Raw genomic sequence first — 10285 nt, 5'->3', positions numbered from 1 at the left:
TACAGCCACTTGGAATTTGTTAAGGCAAGTGGCACAAAGGAGAGAATGAAGGCAGTGATGATTCATGTATAGACTCCTGAGAACACAGCTAAAAAGTGGAATAAGGTTCAAATTCCATGCCAAAAAATGACTAATGAAAAGGCTTGGTTCCTCCATACCCAGAGTGAGATGTCATTGCCTCTGCAAAACAGGTATGTAGCAATAGCATTGCTGTTAATTCAGAAAGTCAAGGAGCTGCCTGTTCATGTTCTTAAAATTGTGGCTTTTCAAAGGCAAGAGTGATAACCGGTGGTTTCCAGGAAAGTGAGATGGCCTGTTCTCTAGACTAAAATAAAGTAAGGTTCTGAATAGAGTCATTTCAACTGGAGAGTAGAAAGAATGTCCCACAAATCCTCATCATTCAGCTGGGAGCTCAAGTTCCCAGCCCAACAGGCAAGGGATGGTTTCTTTTAAATAGGGCATCAAAGAGGAGTCAATAATGTTTCGTTTTTTTAGAAGATGGGGTGGGATGTCTCTGCAACAGCAACTGTTAAACAGTAATTTGAAAGGAAAGATAATTTCCTGATTTACACATTATCCTATATTATCAAAGCTAATAGTGATGGTGTGGGTAGGTTTAGATGATTCTTGGTAAGAACATCTCCGAAGACACCATTGATTATGATTCATCATCAATTTACTAACATTTGTTTTCCAGGGAAAAACATTCAGTGTTCACATCAATAATAATAATAATAATAATGTATACTTGATTTCAGAAGTATTAAATGTCAAAAAAAGTACATATTAGAATCAAGGAAGTGCAATGTGTTTCTTATTGACAGACTTCAAAGTTTTTGAGGATAAGCCAATTTCTGGAAAGTAAGATGAACCCACCTAGAGGGATGTTCTGGCCTTAGAAGTTGTTTAACATAAAATCCAATTCCAGGAAGAAGGGATAGAACCTTTTATGAATGAGAAAGGACAGATGAGCACTTATTTCTGGTGGGTCGGTATCACCTCAGAGATGCCTTTGGGTAGAATTCAGGTGCCTGGTTTTTGGCAATAACAGACAGAAACTCACAAGGGTAAGGTTTTTATAATTCCTCCACTTACTTCTACAAGGGTCAGTATTCTTAAAGCAATGATTGTCTTTTCCTTCCTCGTCCTCTGTCTGTCTTTTCTTCCCAGGCTGATGTTGGAATGCTTTTCTCAGCACTGGCTTCCTGCCATCCTCCTCCACTTCAATCTCACAGGTAGGCTCCAGCTGTGGCATTGGCCTCTCTTCATCTGAGTTGTCAAAGGGCTCATTCAGTACTTCTGTCGTCTCAGAAATGGTCTCAGTTGTTACACTGCTGTTGATCCTCCTGCGTTTACGACCCCTTTTCTTCTTTAGTACAAAAGGCCTCTGAAATTAATTCCAAACATAATACATCAGAGCTCATGAGAAATTACATTGCTGAGTCGATGTGCGGCAAACATGTACTGAATGCGTGTCTGAGACTTACACGTAAAGACTTCTGTAATGCCTTTGTACTTAACCTTCCATTTGATGTTTAACATCCCTCTCGGGCGCCTACTACACAGACAAGTGTTTTCCAAATAAAACAGTTGTTTACTCAAGCAGATGCTTTGAGAGGGAACATCCTAGCAGCTGCACTGTGGATTTTTAAAAGCTAAGGTTTGCTTTCCTGGCATATTCTTTTCGAGTAGTACCTGCTGGCTTCAAAATCCTATACGTTACAGTGATTAAATCATCATGGACATCAGCATCTCTGTGAGTGTTTCAACAGTCAACTAGCCACTGGGTCACTCATTTTAATACTGGATAACTGTTCAAGGAGCACCCACTATGTCCACGGCACTGTAAGACACATGACGGTACACAAGCCTAGCCCCTCATTCCCCATCTCACAGGAATTCAGGAACAATGAGAAGGAAAGAAGAGAGACTACTTGAAGAAAGAATTACTCTGCAGACAACGTTAAGAGTCATGTACTGGTGGCTTGCAAGGATGAGGGCAGCTGATAATTTTACAAAATATTTTAACATGGACGGCATCTAAAGAAAATGTAAAGACATGTGGAATGTGTCTTACTTATGTAAGATATAACAATTTTTTCTAATTGCATTAGAGGTTGGCACAAATGACTTTCCATAATTGAAAACATAAAATATTTTTTCCAAAAAAAAAAAAAAAATTTTTTTCCAAGCAAGATGTACTCAATGATAGAAAATCCAAGTATAAGAATAACAGGTAGATTTGCTGCTAAGATGTAATCTGTCAATAATGGGTCTGAAAAATCACTGAAAGTACATTGCAAAGACGAGTATAAAATGCTTGATTAAAACTCAAACTCTAGGTAAACTATATCCAAGAATTACTGCGTCTCACATTTTTAACTGTCCGGATGTTCACCGAAGTGCACATATAAATTTTGGTAGTCATATTCTGTATTTTAGTTATTTATGATTATTAATCCCTTCAGTCAGCCTGCTCTCTCCAATCCATTAGAATTTTCCCAAACATGAGTTTAGCCAATATGCAGAACCGGTTTTCTTTAGGTTGAGTCCTTTTGTGTGATGGTAGGCACTTAACACTCCTTGGATAATTCTGGGCTTTGTTATTTTTGAAGCAAACTTCTTTTGTTATATACATAATACATGGATACATGTTCCTTGTAGAAATCAAAACATGATTCAGAAGCCTAAAGTCCACTCTGTGGGATGCTCTTCTTGTACCTCCCCCAGCTGCCCTTCCACTTAAACGCAGTCAGGTTCAGATGATGGAGCACCAACCACCCTGGAAGTCAGAACAGCAGGGGCTTTGACAGAAACCACACAGTGGGGCCTTGGGGCAGAGCCTTAACTTGCATTCTATTAGAATATCCTACACTATCTGGCCCCTCTGCGTGTCTGTGTGTAAAGACACTGAAGACAAAGACAGCAGATCTGGGTTGAGCGGTTACCTAAAGACAAAATCAATTTTCTAACTTCTGCACCGGGAATGTGTACCTATAGAAACCACCAGGCTACGACGACTGGAGACTTGTCAAGAATCTGTACTTGCACAAATGCAAAATACCAGCATTAAACTTATGGCATTAAACTTAAAATACCCTCTGACAATTCTATGCCAAGGACAAGAGAAGGAAATGGCATCAGGAGCACTGGGCTTGGAGTCTGAGCATTTGTCTGGTTCTGGCTCCATCTCTAATGATTTGTGCGACCTTGGACAAGTCTCCTATCCTCTCTAGGCCTTGAGGTTTTCATCAAAATTGACTGGAGAGTGGTTAAGTGCTCCCCTGGGCCCTTTCCTGTTCCCACAGCCTGATTTACTCCAGTCCCGCAAACCAGCAGGTGGCAGTAGCTACCAGACTAGCAAGCCGCCTGTCCCTGGTTTCCCGTCACAGCACCACCAAACCACAGAGTAAACACAATCATGACTGTAAGATAGATGATGAGGATATATGATCGGTGGGACTGGATACAAATAAACTACATCTAAAGAATGGAGAGTGAAACAAATACTAATAGAATGTTTGCGATGACAAATAAGATTTGATTGAAACTGACTCACAAGACAGAAAATCTAAACAGACACATACCTTTCTCTTTATGGCAACTGACTGTGGTTTAGTCAATCTTGGAGGAGAGCTTTGGATATTTTCTTCCTCTTCCTCTTCTTCCTCTTCCTCCTCCTCCTCCTCTTCTTCCTCCTCCTCCTCTTCCTCTTCCTCTTCCTCCTCTTCTTCACTGCTCTCTTTAGACAGCTCCATCAGCTGCCCTCGCTCCCCTGCCACTGGCCGGCTCTCCGGGGAATGCAAATATTTATTTTTCGATTGTACTTTTGCAGGTGATTGCCTACTGTTAGCTCTAGATGACAGGATTTCTTGCTCCTCTTTTTCCCAGCAGCTGGCTTGTTCCATTAGCCGCTCGGCCTAAGGGGGAGGTAAAAATGGCGGGTCAGCGTGAGGGCAGTTACACAGTCAGAGCCTTTAAGGATCAAAGGCAAAGGCTCTCTAAGTCGTTTCTGATCAGGATAATCAGCCAGTCAAGCAGCATTCCAGCTGCATCATCTCAGAACTCTTTTGCATCAGTTAGGATAACAAATCAAAGAAGATTGGGTTTCATGGGATATTTAGCAGTATTAATGATGCAGCGAATTGATTTGAGTCCTTATCACTACATTACATGCTCACTGGCATGGAGCACTCTAAGCAAGTTCATAAACACAATGAATCGATTGACACTGCAGTCTTGGAGCTCAGCACCAAATTTGATCTGATTACATGCTGTCAGTAGTGAAAAATGCTGCTTTGTGATCAATGATAAACGTTTCATTTTTCATACTCAATTCAATAAAATTATCATGTCTTACCATGCAACCTCACTTAGGATAAATTAGTGCCATATCATTTCACAAGCTCTCTCTACATAACCAAGCTTTTGACAATGATGTTAATGACCTTAGCTTAAAAATGCTACAAGATTGAAATTACACAACTTAGGTTGATGAACCCAAATTACCTCTTTTTCGGCTTCTCGTTCTTCTTCAGAAACTGCAGCATTAGAGATTAAGATTGGGGTCCACCTCAGACTCTCTGGATCAAGTTCATTGGTCCGGGAACAGGTTTTCAACTTTTCCATGTGGCCCAATATCAACTTTTCCCGTCTAATGATGACAAATCTGTAATGTGAGGAGGCAGAAAAAAGTGCAATCAAAAGCCGAAATTTCATTTCACCTTCAGATATTGATCTCTGCTAGCACTAACATTACCTGGGTTAGAAAAAATCAGAAAGCTCATCCATGAAAACGTGGAGCAAACTGAAATTTGACTAGCAAAGAAGTGTCACTGCCTGTTTTCTTTTTAGGAGAAAAGTTTTTATAATATTGTTGGGGAACCTCTAATATTTAAATAGAATGAATCTGCCTAACTTTAGGGACCCTTTCTGGGGTAAGATGGTTATGAGGCAGCTGGGTCGCCCAGGGCACGGGTGCTCACCGGCCATCTCTCTTGTCAATCATGTGGAGGTGCTGCAGAGTGGTGGCGATGTCATGGGGGCACATGCCCGTAGCTCTGCTGATGGCCTTGATGCTGATATGCCGCTCGTGGTGGTGGTAGAGATATTCTAAGATGACACTCTTCCAGTAGGCCAGGTAGGAGAGACGGCCTAGATCGGAGAGTGGCTTTTCAGGAGACCCTGCTTGGCCCTCTCTTCGAGAAAGCAAATAGCCTAGGGCAGAAAAAGCAAAAGTCGACCTCACTGTGGTGTTCTCAGACACTGGAACAGGGGCCACTCAAAATAATGTAAGACTTACACTGTAAATAGCAACAAGATACATCACATCACAACATATCACACAAGGAACATCACATCGGAGAAGTGCATTAATTTCATGTATAGTCTCTTCCCAGTTATAGTGATCTGACATCCACGAGGTTTATGCCCCCGAATCCTTTACAGTAGCCCTGTAAGTCAGTTCATTTAGCTGATGGCAGCATTTCAGGCATACGTTGTGGCATACTTAACGAATTTAAAGTTGAACCCATTACTTCTGATAAGTCTCAACGTCCAAGTCCCCCGGCTTCAGATCCTTTCAAAAACTAAATGTCAGGCACTTACTCAGAAATCCTGTCAAGGGACCACCCTGAACATTAATGGGGGGGTTGTTTTCCACAGGAAGAACCAAATGACCCTTTAACAGCTGGGTCTTAATAAAAGACAAGGGCCTCTGTTGACTGAGATTCTGTATTGCTTGTTACATTTAACTAGCGGCGGATCTAAAGCTTTGTTTCAGGACTAATAAAAGAATGTCTTTCAAGTCAACTGCTGCAACTCCTATCAGCTCCACTAGCTCTATTTTCACCTCTTTCATGGAAATTAATTTATAATCCAACCGTTGCTCCTACAAATTAAAACAAAACAACCTCCTTAAAACAAACTGTTTCATGTAAACGCAGAAAAGCCCTGAGCATGGTAGGCTTTTGAACACGTACCCGACAGCATTACCGTGAAGGTTGCTTGGCAAAGGAACTTTAAAATGAGAAAAAACTTTAAACCCACTTGAAGGTAATGAATGAAAGCTGGCGGCTGTCTCGGTAATTAAGAGCCACTTACTGAGTAGAGAAGAAATGTTATAAACTAATGATGTCTACCTTGCTCTAATTATCTATTTCAACAGCCTCACCTTCATGAACTCCCTAAATTTAAACAAACATCAACTACATACAGTAGGTGGCAGCAATTACAAAACCATGCTGCTTTGTAAACCACCCAAATCTTCAGCATTTTTCTTCTTTATCTACATTTCCAAAATGGCTGCATTTTCAAGAATTTTCTCAATTTTGGATTTTTTGTTAAAAGGAGAAAGCAATGTCTCTGGTGCATTTTCCTGCCTCTCAGAATCACTGTAAATAATGCAGAAATATACAACAAGAAATCCAGCCTTACCCTAGAAGGGTATAACCACAGCATTTTGCATTTTGATGGTTTTAATCTGAACGCCATTATGAAGATCAGGCACATATTTAACTTTAGGTTTTGCTGAAGTCTTTTGACTTGTCTCTTTAACTCATGTTTAAGTGCAAAGTATTTGACTGAATGCAAACAAGCACCACGAAATCTGACAGTCAAAGCACTGCCGACACGTCAGCTGGCTGCACAGAGGCTTTCTGCAGCGGCGTGCCAGGAACGCTAACAGCGGTGGCCACTGTGCTGAACCCGGCCCGGATTATGCCCCGTCAGTGTGCAGAAGCGCTGTCACCAGGATACAAAGGGTACCCAAACCTCAGGACACAGACAACTGGCACATCTGTCACCTGCCTCCTAAGTGCTGGTTCATGCTGAGAAATTTACTGGGTCAGCTGGAGGTCCCAGCTCTGTACCTCCGGGGTGGATGGGAGTCAGGGAGGGTGGGGGAAAAGAACCATAGTATCGTGGACGTGGAACGATCCATTTTTGTCCACAGGATCCCACAATTAAGTCTGATGCAGTGACTGTGAAGTTCCCTAGCCCCTCACTGGTTCTCATCTGAACCCCACAGTTGGGAACAGTAAGCACCCCCACCCCGAAGCCCAGCAGACAGATTTCTGTACCACCAAAGTTGCGCCCTCCCAACCTTATGTCCCCTCTGCGACGAGCAACCTTATCCAGGAAGCACATATATTTCTTTGTTCTGTCTTCTCTTCCCATGAGTGCTTTGTTGGGCTAAAGGGAAGCCGCCAGAATTCCCCCCAAAGACAGATGACACAATTGTTCATGCTTTCACACCCCGAGAGAGTAGCACACACCTTCTCAGGGCCTCAGACCAGACGGGTTAGGCAACCTGGGGTCTTGGAGAACATCCAGGCACAGGCCTTTCGGCACTCGCTGCTCCCACTGTGTTCAGTGGCTGTCTCCCCGGGACGCTCCCTTGGACATAGTCTGTGATCTGTGACTGAGCCCCGCCAAGAATGTGTATACCAAGCCCACTGGACGTTCATAGAGAACACCTCTGTGCTGTGCTAGCAAAGGCTGCAAAGGCTACCCACACCTGCCAGGAAGTGATACTTTCCCCGGTGTGGGAGAGAAAAAACTGCAAGCCCAAACTCCAACCAGAACACACCAAGCAGGTTTCCAAGGATGATCGCCCCACCACACTGCAGACCACACAATGCCACTGTCCAAAGACATCGCAGCACTGCCTGCAGTTTTCCCTTCTCCTCTCTGACTCATGAGCCCCTCAAGGAGCTTACACCCCTGGAAGGAACTTCTACTTGTGCTAAGAGCCATCTGTAAGTTCACAAAGTCTTTTCTCCTGAAGGAGAAATTTTTGGTTTAAACGGAATCCATTTCAACAAACAAAATGACCAAGGACAAATTTCTGATTCGTTGGTAGTAAAGTCAAGTCACTGGTAATATGTTAAAATATACACAACAGTTTAGCAGGAAAAGTTGCCGTCTCGTTTCCACTCCATTTGTGCACAAGGCTGAAGTACTACATATTTAAATTTTACCTGCAGCAGGCACTTTCCCTCAAAAAAGTTGTAGCTGCTGGCACTTTATGACTCTGACCTTCATAACATGGAATGGTTTAAATCATGACTTTCTTGCCATCTTGTGTTTCCTTCTACTTTTTCTAGGCTCCTCAAATTATCATCACTATAGAGCCCAATGACAATTTTTAGTAAGAACAGTTACTTATTGAGTGATTATGGCGATGTGGTGGTGAAGTTACAGCTCTTAAATTTAACTTACCAAAAAGATTCCAAATAATTGATCTAAGATGCAGGGAAATAAAAAGCACTTATCTTGGAAGCCGGTATATTATCCTGAAGCATCTGAAACAAGTACAATACACCCCTGGTGAATAGATTCCTGTGGTGCTCTAATGCCTTTCCTCAACTCTGGATACTTTGAATCAGAAAACCTGAACTACCCCTGGGGAAACCTGGCTGTTCAGACTGGAAACAAAGAGATGTTTGGAGGACAAATCCCAGTAGCTGCAGTATAATTAATTGCTGGTGAAATTATTCCCTGTAAATTGTGAGCCAGAGGTGCTGGTGAAAAGCGCTTAACTCTGTGAGCAGGAGACTTGTACTTTAAAGCTGACTGGCCAACACCCCTCACCCACATCAATTATCTTGAGGAAGCTACCTTCCTATTTTGCTTCACTGGAACTACTTACCCAAGAGAAAGTGAGGTCTAAGTTTTAGTGTATGAACCGCACACTAAATTCAAAAGATTATCAAGGTATTTGCTTAAAGGGAAAGGAAAAATAAGGTGAGGTCTGCGTTTCTAAGCTGTATTGCATGGGGCCCAAATTCACCTCACCTCTGTTGAGGCTGACCTACCTGTAGTAAGATAAGCAATCCTCATGTTAACTAGCTCTGATCCCCAGTGTTTGAAGAGGTTAATTCTCTCCTAAGGGCAGGGGAAAAAAAGTGGTAGAGAGTTGCCTTCCTGTAGGCATCAGGATAAGGAGGAACAATCTAGATAAGGCCAAGATGTGGTTTTGCAGCCTAAATTCCCAAATTAACTGAACTCCCAGCAAATTAAACGCAAGGTTAATCCTTGATTAGTATGACACACTCCTTTTCTTTTAAATCAGTAGTGAAGTTAATAAGAATGTAGACTAAACCAGAGTGGAGTAATGTTTTCCAGCAAGGGGGTGGGCACGGGTAAGGATTTTCCTCTCCAAGGCAGCCACGCTCACCCTTGCACATCTTTATGTTCTACCACCTGGAGCCAAACCATATGAACTTCCTCAAAGACAAAAGGGCAGACTTTGGCAAAGTATTTCCAACTCCCATCTATCTGGATTATATGGGTCTGGAGTAACCAGTTGCTTTTAGGGGAAAATAATCTTTAAGGATTACACAGTTTTCATCAGACACCTGTTTAGCTCAGCAAACCCCATTAAAGGGTTCCTATCAATAGACAGCATTGGGTTTGCAAACCTGCGAACTGACACCAGGCCAGGGATTTATGGCTGCTCTGGATCAGAGCAAATCCAGTGGCTCTAACCATGTATCTCATGATTGTGGACGGAAATTCACTGGTCCACACTCGGAAATTCACTGGTCAACACTCATCTATTACTGGTTTCTGGGGTTAAGCAGCTCTGTGACCAAGTGGACAAATGGCATGTTATCAGTTTAAACAGTAGAGATAAATCAGTTTGACAGGCTACTTATGTCTCCTCAGTGAAATTTTGTGGTGATTTTGCAATTAGTAAAGAAGGAGGCTGAACCTTAGCCTTCTCACTGTTTGAAGAGGAGTATTCTAAATGACTTGTGATCTGGATCTGCCTGAATTCTTACCTGCGCAGATGTGTCCTCGGCGAAATTGGAAATTTTTAATTTTAAAGATATTCTGTATTTTAAGAGGTTGGTTTTGAAGACATGGAAGTTTACGGCAACATTCCCATAATTTTATGGCTTGAATAAACACTGCTTGACCTCTCTACAGCCTAAATAAAGACCAGTGGTTTTCAGAGTGTGGTCCCCCAGACCAACAGTATCAGCAATCACCTGGGAACTTGTTAGGGCTGTAAATTCTCAGGCCTATTCGTCAGAACCTCTGGCGGCAGGACCCAGCACCTGCGCTTTAACAGGCCCTCCAGGTGATTCTGCTGCACAGAAGTTTGAGGAGCACTGGAATAAACTCTGCTATAAGGCTGCTGGCTTTGATGAGGATGTTACAATGGCCCTGTGCAGTAGGAGGGCCAATGAAGACAGTGGCTGAAGCATCTCGGTGAGAAGACCTCACCCAGCTCCTCGGTGGTGGAGAATCTCGAAAGCCCCACCAGGCGGAAATTCAG

General features: G+C 42.6%; 1 protein-coding gene across 9 annotated transcripts in view; it reads right to left on the bottom strand.

The window, feature by feature from the left end:
• Positions 1 to 10285, bottom strand: part of KAT6B (lysine acetyltransferase 6B) — a 182803-nt gene that overhangs the window by 5903 nt on the left and 166615 nt on the right. For all 9 annotated transcript variants that reach the window (XM_025284797.3, XM_025284796.3, XM_006055858.4 and 6 more), the window contains 4 exons: positions 4986 to 5217; positions 4510 to 4669; positions 3588 to 3920; positions 1096 to 1387 (listed from right to left, as the gene is read on the bottom strand). In XM_025284797.3, coding sequence (XP_025140582.3) covers positions 1096 to 1387; positions 3588 to 3920; positions 4510 to 4669; positions 4986 to 5217 — 1017 coding nt within the window. The remainder of the gene's footprint in view (positions 1 to 1095; positions 1388 to 3587; positions 3921 to 4509; positions 4670 to 4985; positions 5218 to 10285) is intronic.

The sequence above is a fragment of the Bubalus bubalis genome, chromosome 4, assembly GCF_019923935.1.
Source record: "Bubalus bubalis isolate 160015118507 breed Murrah chromosome 4, NDDB_SH_1, whole genome shotgun sequence".
NCBI lineage: Eukaryota > Metazoa > Chordata > Mammalia > Artiodactyla > Bovidae > Bubalus > Bubalus bubalis.
Note: the sequence above shows the minus strand (reverse complement) of the source record. Positions and strands in the feature narration are given on the sequence as shown.